Source organism: Streptopelia decaocto, assembly GCF_964273445.1.
Source record: "Streptopelia decaocto genome assembly, chromosome: 1".
NCBI lineage: Eukaryota > Metazoa > Chordata > Aves > Columbiformes > Columbidae > Streptopelia > Streptopelia decaocto.
The window spans coordinates 5,253,825-5,271,124 of record NC_138663.1 but is presented as its reverse complement, the minus strand read 5'-3'; the positions used below and the strand labels follow the sequence as shown (position 1 = coordinate 5,271,124).

The 17,300-nt window shown below is 40.6% G+C and overlaps 1 protein-coding gene across 1 annotated transcript in view; it reads right to left on the bottom strand.

The window, feature by feature from the left end:
• The window catches only part of ITIH2 (inter-alpha-trypsin inhibitor heavy chain 2), a gene marked incomplete at its 5' end in the record, with an annotated part of 28,605 nt that extends 14,844 nt beyond the window's left edge, over positions 1-13,761 (bottom strand). Inside the window, 9 exons of the mRNA XM_082064356.1 lie at positions 744-860; positions 1,976-2,104; positions 3,292-3,399; positions 4,606-4,768; positions 5,103-5,207; positions 5,946-6,118; positions 6,837-6,872; positions 12,008-12,082; positions 13,678-13,761. Coding sequence (XP_081920482.1) covers positions 744-860; positions 1,976-2,104; positions 3,292-3,399; positions 4,606-4,768; positions 5,103-5,207; positions 5,946-6,118; positions 6,837-6,872; positions 12,008-12,082; positions 13,678-13,761 — 990 coding nt within the window. The remainder of the gene's footprint in view (positions 1-743; positions 861-1,975; positions 2,105-3,291; positions 3,400-4,605; positions 4,769-5,102; positions 5,208-5,945; positions 6,119-6,836; positions 6,873-12,007; positions 12,083-13,677) is intronic.
• Positions 13,762-17,300: the final 3,539 nt, after the last annotated feature.

Genomic DNA, 17,300 nt, shown 5'->3' with positions numbered 1-17,300 from the left:
AATTCAGATGTACCTAGATAATTTTCAACTAATGTTTGTCTAGATGGTTCTTAAAAACCTTCAGTGATACATGATATACAAACCCCTGAACTCCCCTCTCAGCACTGCAAAGCTTTTCCTAATATCTAATAAAAATCTCTCCTGCTGTAAATTCATCTGATTCCATCTTATTCTACCCTGGGTGGGTGTGAACATCAGTTGATGAGTTTCCCGCTTAGAACAAGTGTTGGCATATTTGGAGGCTGATTATGTCTCTTCAAGCCTTTTCTTCCGTAGACTAAATTATCCTGGTTTTTGCATTCCCTCCTCACCATGGCTTATGTTGTCTAAACAATTCTTACCGTTCTTCAGTGGGCTATCAACAATTTGTCCACAGCTTTTTGAAAGCAGGGATGTAGTATCCCAAGTGAGACTTTCCCAGGATTCAGTGGCAGAGATTAGAGCAAAAGGGGGGGTCAGAGCCTTCGCAAAATGTTTCAATAATTAAATGTTTAAAAAATACATCTAAAATCAGTATTCTGATGGCATCAACTCTTCCTTGCAACATGGGAGGAACATTACAAATAAAGAATAAAATCATGATGACTTTGATTCACAAAATATTCTCCAAATTCAGCAAGACTTTTGACAAAATAAATTGTAAAGAACTTAGCTGGTAATTTTGAGTGCTACGGAATTGTATGTTAGAGCACATGGGAAAAGTTGGCAGGAGGTTCATTTTGCAATAGAGGTCAAACACTTACTTGTTTCATTTTCAGTCCCCACATCGAGCCACTGACGTCTATAACAAATAAAATGTTTTTGGGCAGAGGATCAAGATTTTCCGGAGCAAAGAAGTGAATAAAATACCCATTAAAAATCTGCAAAATAAAATAAAAAAATTCACAGTGAAGTGAGCTATAGTAAAGATGTCAGAAAACTCAAGACAATAATAGAGCAGAAAATGGGCCCCACTTCATAAGGACATCGAGGTACTAGAGAGAGTGCAGAGGAGGCAATGAAGCTGGTGAGGGACTGGAGCACAAGTGTGATGGGAGCAGCTGAGGGACCTGGGGGGTTCAGCTGGAGAACAGGAGCTGAGGGGAGACCTTCTGATCTCTGAACTGCCTGAAAGGAGCTTGGAGCATGGGGTGGGGTTGGTCTCTTCTCTCAAGTAGCAAGTGATAGGACAAGAGGAAACGGCCTCAGGTTGCACCAGGGGAGGTTTAGATTGGATATTAGGAAAAAATTCTTCATGGAAAGGGTTGTTGGGCATTGGAACAGGCTGCCCAGGGCAGTGGTGGAGTCACCATCTCTGAGAGGTTTAAAAGGCATTTAGATGTGGTTCTTAGGGACATGGTTTAGTGCTAGAGTTAGGTTATGGTTGGACTCAATGATCCTGAGGGTCTCTTCCAACTGAAATGATTCTATGATTCTAATGTTATTCTTCTTTATGGGCCAAATCTAACTTTCAGCTCTGCACATCTCTGTGTTTGTAGTCTTGCACCATCTATACTCCATAGTCTTCCCTTTTTATCAAGGAAAGCAGAGTGTGGTACTCAGACAACTACCATGCTCTAGCATAGGAAGGAATTTAAAACATTTTAAAAAGACTGTTCTGTCTGTAATAATTCAAACCTATAACTCTGCTTCATGTTAACATAAAAATAGTGATGTTCTGGTTGTCTCCTTTTGATATATTGGTACAAATTCCAATGCCTCTGTACTATGATTCAACATTAAATCACCAGAGTGCTGCTAGACATTGGCTTTTGGACAAAACAGGAATCTGCTGCTGACTATATATAGGACCACGTCTTAGTCATAAATTAAGTAAATCCATTCTGCCCACTTAAAATCTCTCTGTTCTCTCAATTGGATACAGAGCTCTTCCTCATGCTTATTCTCCTGAATGATGAAGTTTATTTAGCAATGTTTGCTTAATGACAGCAATTCTTACATTCACAGATCTCCCCAATTAATCAGTAACACTTACTTCCAATTCTCCACCCGTAGTTTCTCTGTTCACATCATATTGCACCACAAAATTTCCATCTACTGCTGTGGTTGAGCACGTGGGGCACTTTCGTTGTTGAGCCATCGTTGGCTTGAAAGAAACGTGAGCCTTGAAACAAGAAGTGATCATCAGCCAATCAGATGTTGTGCAAGAAGTAGATCATTGAAAGAAAAAGAGTTCATCCTTTATGAAATATTATATTTCACTGAATGTTTTTCTTCTTTATTTGTGCTCTTAGTATAAGCAGAAAATGGACTCTGTAACTTCAAAAGAAAACGAGCACTAGGGTTTGCCTGGATATGCTGATCCAGTAGCAGCAACTGTGACACAAATAAGATAACCCATTTACAACACCAAATATTTCTATTAGAACTGTGCAAACCATTTCTATTAAGTAACTTGTTGGCTTATTTAACATTTTCCTTCTTGAAATTATCCATAATTTTATCAACATTCTAAATACCCTTTTTTTTTTCCCCCAGATGAACAACAGTTTGCAATGTGTCTGTAAACTGAGTGCTAGGAATAACTTTAATTAGTCACATAATTGATTATGCAGACTTTATGGAATCATTTATCTACTTCACTGGATAACTTGAAATTTCCTGAAAATATATGACTTAATACATGTAGCCACATACCACCTCTGAAATAATTTGCTAAACCAGGAATGTGGGTGAATGAGGCTTGAAGTTGAGCCTGGATATCAAGAAACAATACTGCCTGAGATATTATTACAGTAGTGTAGACAGGCTTTTGGGGCCTGACTCACATATCCTGTATTACATATCTATGTAAGAGTGAGAAGAGTTGTACCCTCCCAGAGCCACTGTGTGAAGTTGCTTGAGAAAAACTTCTCTGCTGTTGGAGGGTTTATTTATACCCTAGAGCTATGCTGGACAAAGCTAAGGTAAGAATGTAAAGGAAAAGAGCCATTTTAAAATAAGTCCCTGTACAGGTGTTCTCAGTTGGAATTGAGACTGTGTAGTTATTCCAGAATGGTTGCTCCACTTAATATTCATCACCTACCTTTTTCACCTCCAGCATCCCAGCGCATTGCTCTTTCAGAACTACAAATGAAAAGCTTTGTGCAAAGATGGACAGACTACACACTATTTCTATACCACTGTCACTATATTATTTGAGCATCTCATACATACTGTTATGTAGCAATAATTTTTTTTTGGCCATATTTTTTCATCCTTCCAGCAGGTCTGAAAAAGCGCCATGACTCTGTAGGAACAAGTGTTGTGAAAAACACAGTTTTCATGCTATTTCCAGTCTGTGACTATTACCTTTTTCTCTCCCTTGGAGATAGTGGTGATTCCATTAAAATGATCTCCGAGTGAATTAGGAACATGGACGTAGCGAAGTCCCTGTGGCTCGATAATGCGGACATCTACCTAAAGGTGGGAAGGGAGAACGTTAGTACTACCAAGATTTCACAAATCCTCCACAGGAAAACTCCAGCTGAGGATTGGGATGCTCTTGAGAATGCTCCTGTAGGACTAGTCTCATTCACAGTGGGGATCCATGCAATGCCGAAAACAGACCATGATGGAAAGATAAAAAAGTATCCAAAGAATAGAAAAAGTTTGGTGGAAATGCTCATTCTTCCTCTCTTTCCCACCCTGTGGGGCAAATGGTGAGACAGCAGTCAAGGGTGATTCCATTGTTTATGCTGAAAGCATGAAAGAAATGTGACATGACTCTGTCTAAGTGTTGCTTTCGGTTAGGAGGCCAGGATGATGATGAGTTCTCACTCTTAATGATAGGTTCTTTTCCTCTCCTACTCAGGCGATTGACAGGAGAGTATTTTCCCTGTTGATTGGATGGTCTAGGTGGTTTGGAAAATGAAGGTCTTATCCTGTCAGCTCGAGATAAGGGCTTTTTCTGATTGTATTTCTGAATAGTTAGTAAGACTACTAGGAGGTAGGACATGGTGTCCTTTTCAGTAAGATCAGCTCAGGCCTTTGGGAAGCTTGCAGCAGATCACAGCTTGCACCAAGGACATGTGAGCAGCCAGCTTTCCTATACAGCTTGTGCTGAAGCCATGGAAAGCTGAAGGAGACATTTATGATATGGGAACATGAGAATGGCCAGATGGAAATGTCCAGCTAGCCCTGTATGCTGTGTCTGTTGACGGATGACAGAGGACACCTTTGGATGAGTGTAAGAAAAGAGGGTAAGAGTAAGATAAATCACTTTCTGGCAGCCAGTTTTGGAAGGAGTGTCATTCAGAGAACGTCTGCTCTCATAGGACGGTACCTCATGAAGCTGGGATTCTTGTGAAAAGCACTGTTCCGAATACATAGCGAATATTGTTGATTTTTCTTCAGTCAAGGCAAGTTTACACAAAGGTATATATAGGCAAAAACTGTTTGCCCAAGTGGTTCTGATGCGAGTCAGTTGCGATTCAGGAGATGCTCAACTGTGTTAGTACAACAGGAGGCAGAACACATTTGCTCCTTGTTCCTGTAGCTACATAGCTCCTGGTTTGAAGTGTCTCATGCTGGTCTACACAGTGGCACTGAAGCTATTTGTACTGAACTCGTATAAAAGGAAGGAGCTGTAGATGAAGTGTTCTACACACACCAGCTCTAATTTACCTCCATGTTCTTTGCCAAGCGTCCTGGCTTCACAGAGATAACGTGCTCGTAGGAGCTCAGTTTCCTTCGAATCATTTCATGGTAGTGAAGTTCAAACTGGATCCTCGTCCCTGGGGGCACATTCACTTCAGTTTTGAAGTTTTCCATATCCAAGGCGTTGCTCCTGAAAAGTCAGCTGTGGGGTTATTTTGGGAAAATACAAGGAGAAAGGGAGTTTCTTTGTATTTTGGTTTAGATCTGTACATTTGCTGGGTCTGATTCTGACTGTGGCCTATATCAGGGAACTGCAGTTGTCTGTTAGCACAATATGTTTTATCAAGCTGAAGGCAGAAACACAAGTTAAGTTCTTGACAATTAAATATCAGGGTTGCTAGATAAGTAAACAACCCATTTTCCTTCCCAGGGTTTCCCCCTCATCTATCTCCTCCTGGGATGGGACACCTCAGTTCTTTTATGAATAAGTTCAGTACAACACTCATGTGCTAAACTCTTTATACCTTACTATTCCAGCAGCTTTGCCTTTGGCTTTTGCTTGAGAGTACATTTTTCTGGCTTCAGATTTTTCCCGAATTCTGCTGGTAAACGTTATACCGTTGACATCCCTAGGAGAGAGAAACACAGTCAGTTTGGAAGAAAAACAACTTTACAAGCGATGACTGTTTCTTCACTTTAGAAAAACATCAGTGAAATCTAAGCTGGTGGGAAATAAAATAATAAGGCTCTTGTTTAACCCCAAAGTAATGAAGTCTGGTTTACAGCAGGTATGTATGTTTTTTTCTCTACCTGGTTTTTTTTTTTTTTTTTTTTTTAAATTTCAAGTATCCAACACTCTTGTACTCTGAGGAAGATTCTGAGGAAGATCTATTCTCCCAATCTCCTTCACACTTTCTCCAGGCAATTGCTCATGTCATGACTGTTCTGGAAGGTGAATCGGGACATGTTTCTGACCAGCAAGCTGTCTGCTGCCTTTCTGAGTGGATACTGAACCAAGATAGTTTATTTCTGTTCAGTGAGGGCTCTAATTTGGGTCTCTCTATCTCCTTTGATCTGATGCCAACTTGCAAAAGACAGGTAGGAGCTTAATGTATTTGAGACTTCTGTTCTTTTGTCAAGTTTCGTCAGCATTGGCCAATGGCCCAATAACTACTGGAGAGGAAGAGGTGGACAGACAGACAGTATGATGACATGAGCCTTTTTTCTTTGAGAAAGCCTACTAAAATTACACTGAACCTGGAAAATAATAAGAGCTGTTTTGCTTTTATAAATACCTCCATCCCACCACATTCTGCCACCACGTTGAACCTGCCAGAGCACAAAGCTGATACCTGACCACTACTTACATAGTAAAGTTGTCAATAAAAGCTCCTTTGGGGACTTGTACATCAAACACTATGTGCTGGGACCGTTTTGCATTATTCACCATTTTGGCTTGGATCATTGTGTTGGCCAACCGTGATGTTATAGTGGATTGAACTTTGTAGCTGTAGAGACCTATCTTGTCATCGTCCTCCACCTGTAATTAACAGAAATTACCACTATAAATTCAGAACACAGCTAGAAATTGTGCCCTAGAGGCCGATACCAACTCCTTTTATAGTATAAGTGCCTTTTTTTTCTACTGCTGTGCACTGTAATATGGCAGCCAGATGGGATGTGAACTCAAGTTCAAGACACCTCTATATTTTACCTGGCAACGGTGGCAGGATACGCATGTGGATATAGTTCATTATAACATTTCAGCTGAAAAGGGGAATTCATCAAGCTGGAATATTTTCCTTGCTTTTAACCATGCAATGTGTCCTTGGAATGACTCCATTGGTGCAATCCAACATAGAAGGGTACACAGTAAACCTCAACATCATATACTGAGGAGGGCAGAGCTTACATTTTCAACAAAAGTCCTAAACAAAGGAGACCTGAAGCACTGGTTACTGACCTAGTCTTGTAAAAGGTTAAACCATGGCAGTGGTAAATTGGTATATTAAGATCTTTTATTTGTCTAATCACTTTTGTTGCTTATTTGTTCATATTTACCATACCCTTCTCCCTCCAAGAGCAGTTGTATGAACAGTATTGTGCAAACGGTGCTCTGTTTAAAGAAAATAGGTTAATATCCAACCAGCAGTAAAAACAAGGGACTAAACAAACAGAAGGATTGATTTCCGAAAAATGGTTAACTAGAAAATCACTTTGTTCAGTCTTATTTTCCACAGAGGAAGAAAAAAACTCACCAGATCTCCAACGTAGCCCCAGTCGGATGTGCTTCTCTGGAAAATAAAAATATGGAGAACATGTTTCAGCAAAGCTAAGGAGAAGATTGTGGCTGTTTCAAGACACGGATCAGACAGTGGCGACATCTAAAAGCTGCTTTCCAAGATGATCAGAGAAGGTCTGAGATCTCAGACTTAGTGTGCATATTTCTTTTGTCTTATTTTATGTACTTATACATGGGATGTTGGAGCACATGATGTCCCAGCTGTGACTTGGAGGTTATCAAAAACAGAAGAACAGCTCACTGCCTCTGCCTTTATTTTTTATGGAAAACACTCTTTTCTAGATCAAAAATATTCTTCCTGAAAGGAACAGTTGCTGGCAAAAAGTCATACTCAGAAAACAAAAAGTGGAAAAACCTCAAAATCCAGACATTTTTATTTATTTTTTTTCATTTACATTATAGAATAGATATTGATATTATTGCAATATCTGCAATATGATGTATATAAAAACCTATTGCATAATTGATATTACATTTATATACTTATATATATGTAAATTTAATTATGTATGCACTGCTTAGAAAAGCTGAAACAATTAATTGTGTAGTGCAGTTTTTTTTTCCTGCTGTATGAATATTTCCATTTGGAAATTTCTACAAAGAGGTGGTGACATCTTGTGGCCATTAGAATCATACTGTTTAATTCCCCACAATCGAAACTCACATGAGTGACCCTGGGGTGGGATTTGGCTCAACTTGTTCTAGAGGAAGATGCAATTGTTTAACACACCTGTCTACTTTGGTGTTATCATCACAACTAGGCAAAATTAGCTCTTTACAGTCAATGGAGTGATCCCTTTCATCTGAAAATAGATAACACACTTTGAATGAGTCCTGCCCTAAACAGTGCTGACCATACTGATGAGGGGAGTGGGTGCCCAGTGCTGCTGGAGGTGCCCAAAGGTACCTGCTGGCCTTCAGCTGGAGCTCCAGGACATCATGGAGCTCCTGTAGGTCTTGCACGACACCTGATGTCTTTGATGCTGCTGGATCCGTACATGTGGGCAACTGAACTGAGCCCTTCAATTCCATTGATGATGATCAAGAACTTAGGGAGACTGGTTCAGGTACTGATGCATAAATCATAAAAATGTACCAGAACATACCAATCTCATCTCAGGTTTCAGCAACACTTGGATCCAAGAGGATCCAAATCACAGAAGATGCTCACAAAAACTGCTTTAGTCACGTTGTGTATATTAGGCTTGCTAAATAGTTACTAAGTTCATTTGAAGGTGATTAACATACTGTTACTAGGAAAATCTTGGGTTGCTTTAGAGATGATACATCTCATTGCAAGATCATTTTAGTGAGATGATTTTAAGGATCCTTCAAGGACAGACAGAGAGACTGCAGGATTTCTGCCTGCCTGAACAAACAAACAAACAAACAAACAAGCAAACAAAACCAGGTTTTCGATTTCCTATTTATACAGGCTCCACCTGCAACATTCAGACTAGGATTTCAGGGTCTGGAAGTTTATGGCTCTATATAGACCTTCTTCAAAGCCTGATGGACTGATCCTCACTCAGTCCATCCTGACATCCCACAAACAGCACTGTACAGTGAACCAGACCCTTCACATCTGATAAAGAACCAGACTGTAAGGAATGACTATTGTCCCCATATGTTTCATTGGGGTGGGAAACATCACTAGCATGAATACAAATTAAGAGTAAACAAACATTAACTGAAACAATTTTTGAAACAATTAGCTGAAACAAATTTTGAAAATCTGAAGACCAAGACCTCAGCACAGAGAGGATTTGTTTTATTGCGTTAGTTTTCTGGTTCTCAGAAGAGCTCAAGGTTCACCTTTATAATGGTGAAGCTTTATAAAGCTTTCAAGATGTCCAGCTTTCCTTCTCATTTGTTTTCGGGAAGGTGGAGGAGAAAGGGGAAGCACTGATGGAGACATGAACTAATTACTTGAACGTACAGTGACTCCCACCACTGCTGCTAGAGATCAGACATGGGGTGGGCCAACCATTCCCCTGGGATCTCAAAGGCTGCAGAGGGCAGCTACTCCAGAAGGATAGAGATGTAGATAACTATACTTCAGATCTGAGCACTGGAGAGGTTGTGGAGAACATGGGCCTTGCAGGGACTTCTGTGGCACATGAGACATGCTAATTCTGGATTATTGGCTGATCCTTGCCTTTAAACTGCATCCAGATCTGCTGATTACTGCACCGTATGGAAACAGCACCTTGTGCAACAGCTGTTGTGTGGCAAATTGCTGGTTAGGGTGGAGATGAGAAATGTTTCCAGAACTGTTTCAAGGATCTTGTCTTGACAGTTGCTGGGTCCTGTCTTTAGGTATTGAGACTCATCTTCTCCTGACACCTCAGGTTGGGCCAGGGGAGGTTTAGCTTGGATACTAGGAAAAAATTCTTCATGGAAAGGGTTGTCAGGCATTGGAACAGGCTGCCCAGGGCAGTGGTAGAGTCACCATCCCTGGAGGGGTTTAAAAGGCATTTAGATGTGGTTCTTAGGGACACGGTTTAGTGCCAGAGTTAGATTGTGGTTGGACTCGATGATCCTGAGGGTCTCTTCCAACCAAAATGTTTCTATGATTCTATGATTCTATCTGTGCAGGCTATGGATATTTAGTTCTCCATAATGATCTTCATTCAAATCATTCTACATGAATGTTGCAATTACTACACAGTCTACCATCAAGAAAATATTGAGTATTTCAAGTTATCTATTTTCCAAGGCTGTTGGCTATGATGCCTCCTGTCCTGTCCCTGGAGGAAGAAGTCATGGTGTCTAAGGGAGGAACGCAATACAGGAGGTAATGCATTACAAGAAATTGCAGTTTCTATGTTATCTATGGGATGCCTAGCTTACCATTGCTTTTGAGTTGCAGTTCACAGTCTACTTTTGAGGTATGACTTAGCAAAACAAGGACAGCAGATTCAGAGATGTTGTACTTATTTTCTACTGGGGCATAAAAACTCCCAGGGAAAATCATAAGAATCCATAAGCTAAGAAAGAGGTTGAAAAGTCGATGCCCAGCATGCTGTCTTCTTACAGATTTCCTTGTTCTCACGTGAGCCACTTCCTAAGCATTTTTTAACACACTGCAATCTCTTTGCAACTTCTTCAGACTCCTTTTGGGGATTATGACTCTCACTGTGAGGTGCAAGAAGAGCAATTTCCAACGTAGAGTTTGGCAGTTTATTTTCACAGTGCTGCAGATGAATCCTGGTCTTTCTGGTCAAATTCATACCCTGGGAGCCAGGGGGTTTTCCAGCCAAATGTTTCCACTCTCTGTGTTCCAGCCAACTGGTTCCACCCTCATTTCATTTCTGTGTTGGTTCTCATAGAGAGCAAACCAGGCAGAGCAGTAAGGAAATAGGTGTGATCCCACCTGGCTCTGGACAACCAGACATCAGGACCATGACTGGGAAACACGCTACAGAACATCCCACCTCACAGTCTAGACACACACTCCATTATCTATCTCCAAAACAGATATAACGACAGTATACCATCTCACAGTGGTTCACAAGATTACCTGCATTCTAGCCCATGGGGTGCCCTGTTTCTGTGGTCACAAGGACCATTCACATCCTTGAGACACAGTATTTTTACTCAGGAGCAAATATTTGTCACAAGAATACCTGATCTGGACATAAAACTCAATTCATTCTATGTTGAGCTAATCCATAGGGTATGCAGAGTTCAATAGGCTACTGAGCTCAGTGTAGAAATACATAGTGCTAAAAGAGTAATTTGGAAGACAGTCTTCCTCTGGTGATTAACACTAAGTAACTGTATGCCTTCTGTTGGCCAAGAGCTACCGTATCAAGTTGTTTCACATAGTTCAATTTATATCATTTATTAATCTTTTAATGTGACTCAACTAACATAACATAACCTACAGCTGAGATCTTATTTTTACTTTTTTTTTTTTTGCAAAGGCTCATTTGATAGGCAAAGGATGGGAAATAATATATGGGAATATAAGAAATAGCTGGTATAATAAAAACACTAGTAGAATTACAAATTTCTGCATGTGTATGTCTATATCACCATGTATCCAGAAAGTTGGGTAGCAAAGGCAACATAATACATACAGCAGTAATGCAGACATGTTGGAAAGAAATTATGCCCTGAAGAAGTGCAGTTAGACGGGATTTCTGCTTAGATCATGATTAAATTATTTGGATAATGGTCTGGCAAACGTCATCTGGCTGGATTCATATTTGTGCTAAAATCTTCCATTTTTCTGGCAATGTAATGGGGGCTTTAGGTGACAGTAAATTACATTTACATTCTGTGTGAAGACCCTTTCATAAAGCCTTAGGATAAAGAAGAATCGTGTTTCCCTGTGCATAACGTCAAAGATGCTGGGAAATCCAACTTTACCAAAGAGGATCTTTTGTTTTCACTGTACTGAACAAGCTTATGACAGAGACCACTAGAGCTTTAGTAGAGGACAAGGTCCGTTCTGATAATAACTTCTTTCAGTCCATAATAATAATATAATGTAATAAAAGTTAATATCTTCAAACAACTCATTTCATTATTATTATCTTTAATTACTACTGTGTAAAATGCAAGAAAACTCCTGAAATGCTGTTTTAAATGTTTCTGTTTCAGAAGCTGACAGAATACAGTAAACTACAACCCATCAGCATGCTGGAAACAAGGTTTCTTTCCAGTCTCAGAATTTTCCAGCTCATTAGCTATGTGACACTGTGCTGCACTCTTTTGACCCGATTTAAGTATGAATGAATGGACTCTCTGCAGGGCTGAATGGTTTCAGCCCACATTGCCAGTGTCTGAAATCCTTTTCCACTTTCTCATGGAAAAGCCCCACCGATACCAAAGGGATTTTTCCTTCACATGAAGCTGGACAGACAAGTATCTCCATTGTTTAGCATCTGTATTGTGGTCCTTAGGAGCTCAGATATGGAACAAAGCCTTCTTGTTCCAGGTACTGTGTAAAGGATTAGCAGTAGTTCTCATCCCAACAAGAGAAATGGAAGTCTCAAGGCATATAAGAACCTTCTAATCCCACCTGATTGCACACTCACAACATGGAACAGACTGCCTGCAAATTGCTCCCAGGCAATCTTACTTCACTTTTTTCTGAAGCATTTCTGGGTACTGTACCTGGTACCTGGCATTTCTCATCTTGGAGCTTGAAGGAAATCCGTCAATTTCTAGGTCAATCAGATTTTCCACTTCCTAGAGAGGAAAGAGGAAGAAAGAAAGAAGTGTTGCTGTTGCCTTGCCGTTTGATTTATCACTTGATTTGTTACTGATTAGCACTCTAATAGGGTTCTGAAGGGAATTTACCTCCCCTTGGTGCAAATGGGGAGCAAAGGTGCAAACCACCTGGGACCAAAATGCTGCATCTTCACACATTCAGTTTCCCCCTGTGGCCAATTAGCTCTATATACTCTTTTAAGATCATGACCTTTACTATCTTTTTACAACCTTCCCTTCTGAAACAAGGAGTAATCTTTAACATGCTGAAATGACCATAAAAAGCAAGAGGCAGTTCACCATCAGGGTGGGTCCAGACATCACAACTACAGCATTTCAGATGCTGATCTCACTTAAACCAGCAAATTCAGAGAATTTTTGCTCAAACCAGAAGTTGTCTCTGGTTTTATATTAATATACCTGAGACCTAAATTTGTCCCATTGGCAGTAAAAGAACATCAGGTGTTTTCCAAGTGCAAGCACTGATGCAATTAGAAGTGTGGTTCTTACACCACAGCAATACTCTTAATTAAAGTTTGTTAGAAGTTTAATTCATGGCAGTAAAGAAGTTTAAGTTCATGAGTTGCTCTCTGACTTATATCATAGCACACACACAAAAGTTGACACAAAATTAACTGATATTTTTAAAGCACATTGATATTAAGCTGGCATGGTGTCTATGGTTAGAAAGGACCACGGGTCTGGAATATTTTTCCTGGGAATTATAAACTCAGGATAAAAATCCCACTGTGTTTTGAAAAGTGCTGGAAGAAGAAGAAGAAGAAGAAGAAGAAGAAGAAAAAAGAGCATATCCCTGCTCACCAATTCTTTTTGTTAATCTTGCAAATGAAAAGAAAGCTTCACACCATCCCTGTTATTTTCACAGAAATATTGCAATGTGGCAATGTGGAAAGGGGAATAGACACCACAATCTAAGTTCACCAGAGTCAGGGGCTTTAAATTTGGATTCAGCTTCACTTCAGAGTCAAAGCTATAACTATGCTTCTTTTCATCATTGAATTATCCCAACCTTTATAAGCTCTTCTATAAATTATCTCATCTCTCTGCTGAGGAATGCATAGTCAATAGGATCTTAAGTCCATATTTGAATTCCTGTTAACAAAACCTGAGTCTGTAAAAAATCTATGCTGAGGTTCATAGTGGTCCACACAGGAGACCCCATCAACAAAGTGCTATGTTTGTGTTTATTCCAGGGAAACAGGATATAAAATATGCTGAAGGTCTGAGCATAGAAGTCTACTTGAAAGCCCAAGGTTAAAACCAACAGAAAAGGCAAGGTTCAGGTAAAAATATTAATCCTCCTTGAAGAAAACATTGGAGTTATGCCCATACTGTCCTAATTTTAATAATATTAAAGAAGCAATGCTATGAATGACAGGTGAAAACCAATTATCAGAACAATCCCATTTACAGCTGTAAGTAGAAGAGAATTCATGAGATACAAGCAGAGCTGTGAAGCAACGATCTGATTCTACTCCCACCCAAGACAGCTGCAGTTTCAACGCTGACTTCAACAAGGAAGGGAGACCTAGGCCCTGCCTTGAAATACTCACATCTGGGATTTCATCGATAACAAGATCGAAGCTTCCTACTCCAGGAATGAGGAACAAACCCAGGAAGCACAGCAGATGCTTCATTTTCTTCCTGCTTGTCTCCTGAGAACAGCCCGCATAGGTACCAGCCGCAAGATCTTTCCTTCTCTGAGACAAGTTCAAGGAAACAGCTCAGGGTTATGCTGTATTTTGAACAAAGTTTTGAAACGCTGACTTTGTTTAGGCCATAGGTAAATATTTGCCTTGCAACGTAAGTCTGAGCTGTGGTGCCTGAGCAAGGGTTATCCAAATAGTGTCTTCACTCGCCTCTGCCCTCGATAACAGCTCAGGTTTGGATAGGCTCACTTCTTGCTTTTGCAGCTTCCCATGATGTTTGACTAATTTCCTGCTGGGCACAGACCTTGGAGTACCCAAAGCTTTGAAAGATCAAAGCAAGAACTCACTCCTAGCTTGTTTGTTTATAGTAAATGAGGTGAAGACTGGTTCTCAAAGTGATGGGGGCAGCAACATTGTGCTTCTCCAAGGGCCTTCCCAGCCAGCCATCTATCTCATGGGGGTTGGCAGAGACCCTTGGGCTGGATCCTGACCTGCACAAATTCCCTTTTTCTATTCGGCTGGAAAAGGATCCTATCTGGTGGTGGGATAGTTCTCGTTTTTCAAAATTAGTCCTGTGAACACGTCTGATTATGTTTTCATATGCATGTTGTGCAGCTCCCGGATGCTTTTGAAACTGTTTTGGCCTCCCTGCCTCTTTGGGTACTTCAAGAGGTGAGATGCAGTAAGCCAGCAAAGCAAAAAGAGGAAAAAATGGAGGAAGTAGGTTTCTGACAAAAGGAGCTGGGCTACCACTTCCACTCTTCCAGGAAGAATGGAAACTGGCAGACATCTGAGCAACCTCAATGGAAAAGACTGACCTACAGTGTAAACCCAGAGGAAAAAAAACAGCGGACAAGATTAGAGTAGAATAAAGTAGAATGGAATGGAATTGAATGGCATAGAATAGAGTGGAATAGAATAGAATAGAGTGGAATAGAATAGCATAGAGTGGAATAGCATAGAGTGGAATAGCATAGAGTGGAATAGCATAGAGTGGAATAGAATAGAATAGAATAGAATAGAGTGGAATAGAATAGAATAGAATAGAATAGAATAGAATAGAATAGAATAGAATAGAATAGAATAGAATAGAATAGAATAGTTTCTGACCATATAGTGCTTGACTCAATTTAATTACCTGCTGCATAGTATGGGATGAATCCTGCCCTTGCTGGGTCCAATTCACACCATGTAGGAAGTCCAGCCAGAAATCTCAGAGGAGGACACAAGCCCTGGGGACATCTAAGCTTCATCAGATGACTCCTACCTCCTGGATCTATAGCTATGACAGGGCTTATCCATGACTGCAAGAGCAGCAGGCATAGGGTATCCAGTCTTTCCTGTGTTGACAGTATCTACTATGGCTTGAATTTTCTGTCTAAGCTGAGTTCTGTTCACACACATGCTCCTACCTCGAAGTTACCAGTCATTTCTCATCAGTAACTTAAATCTTAAGATAGTTTTTTGGAGGTATCTGGGACCCTGGACTGGGAAGATAATCACTGATGCTCTGGAGAGATGAAAAAGTGCCTTTAGAACAGAATTTACTTTAAACATTAATTTTGTAACCTTTTATTCCAATTCTCTCATAACCACCAAATGTGGCTTATTTTTTCCTGCAAAAATAACAAAATTAGGACATCAGTGTGACCACTAGATGGCATGAACACCTCAAATATACTGTCAAAAAATCTGAAATTTCTCAAGGAAAATGTATAGACAATATACAGGAGGAACATGAGCTGAGGATGCTCATAAAGGTCTCTGAGCCCTACCATTTGCTGCCTAGGTAGGTGGACTTCCCCAGAATTTCATGGGCAGGACAGGATCTCAGTAAATATTTCGTGGTATGTGTCAGTTAGGCTGTTTCATGACTTGTCCTCTCCGTGGCCAGAATCCCTCTGGAAGGAATTTTTCATGCATTGTCCTCCTTGAAGCACTTGGAGTTACTGCTGGGTAGAGCCTGTTCGTCAGAACAATTAGATTGTGTTAAATTGGCTTGCACCTGGGCAGAAATGCTCACAATTCCTGCATCTTATGAGACAGACAGTTTCCCCTTCCCATATTGAATTTCTTATCTGAAAATTTCCAGTGATCCAAGCAAGAACACAGTGTATCTGCAAAGCAACACACTTACTCAGGGTTCCTAGTACACTTTGTCCCACTACACACCAACCATTCTGGGAAACTATATGTGGACATACTCAACAGGGTTTCTTGTTGTGTCAGCTTTAACCTCTTTGTAGTGCCATCCAACAAAGCCGTTTCAGGTGTGAGGACCTGATGACCTGCCTGCCCAGATGACCTCTTCAACACATGCTTCACAGAAGCTCCCCAGACAGACTCAGACATCCCCAGCACCGAGGTACTTTGGCAGACAATTCGGGCATATTTAAAATTTTCATCCCAAATCAGGCCAATAGCAGATGTTGAAGTTCTGAAATGCTCTGCTGGATTGTGACACACACAACTAATGGCAACAGGGAGATCAGCAGCCACTGAGATCCCAGACAAGACCTTTCAGGAATGCAGGCACCTCCCAAATAGTGTGAGAACTAGGGACCATCAGGTCCTATCCAGATGTTTCAGAGGAGGTTGATTACGTTAAGACCTGAAAGAAAATATTTAATGTAATTCCCTGAACTTCACCATAATTAACTTAACTTCTGGACATTTGTCTATGTCTATGACTTTGTTACCCTTTGGGACTCTTGCCAATTGCTTGATCAAATTGCTGGCTTTGAATGTCACTAAATTTTACATTTTATTAGTGCTTTGTGTAGATTTACTTCTTGGTTCAGCTGGGAATTTAATTTAGATGTGTCTGTGTGAGGTGGGAGTCTGGCATCCCGTTCTTCTACCTAGAAGTATAGAGAACTGGAAGCCTTTAATTTATGAAACCATGCAGCCATGGCACTGATCTTACGACCAAATCCAGCTCTGATCTTGTTCCCTCAGCTTAAGTCTGGAGTCTGGAAAACCCCTGCTCTTGAGCTAGAAGGTGCCAACATTTTATTTACCTTCAGCACTCCCCACAGGGTTTATTTAACTGGTATAGTGAAAATGAGGAAGAATAGTCCTACCCATGAGCCTTGCACAGAAAAATAGGAGGATGCAGATGCGTGAAGGCAAAGCATCACCAAAGTGCATGTGTTTGTACGTCAACACAGAGAGATTCCTTGACATAATGTGATCCATTCCAGATGGAATACGTGTGGAAGCTCAGCTCTGAGATTGTGCTGGCCGTGGGCATGCCAGGCAATTTAATTTGTTCAGTTCCCACCCAAAGAACAGCTGCTCATCTTGCTAAGTCAGCAAAAGTCAGCACCAAACATGTCTAACGTGAACACACATGAGTAATTGCTTAATTCAGGTTCCGATGGCACCCCCAGAACAGTGCCTGCCATGTTCCCCCCCAAAATCAGGAGATCAAGGAGGGGGATAATATGAACAATCAAGACCTCAGGCTTCATGTTCACTCACCAAACCTAACTGCATCTGAACCATGTTAAAACACACCTTAGTCT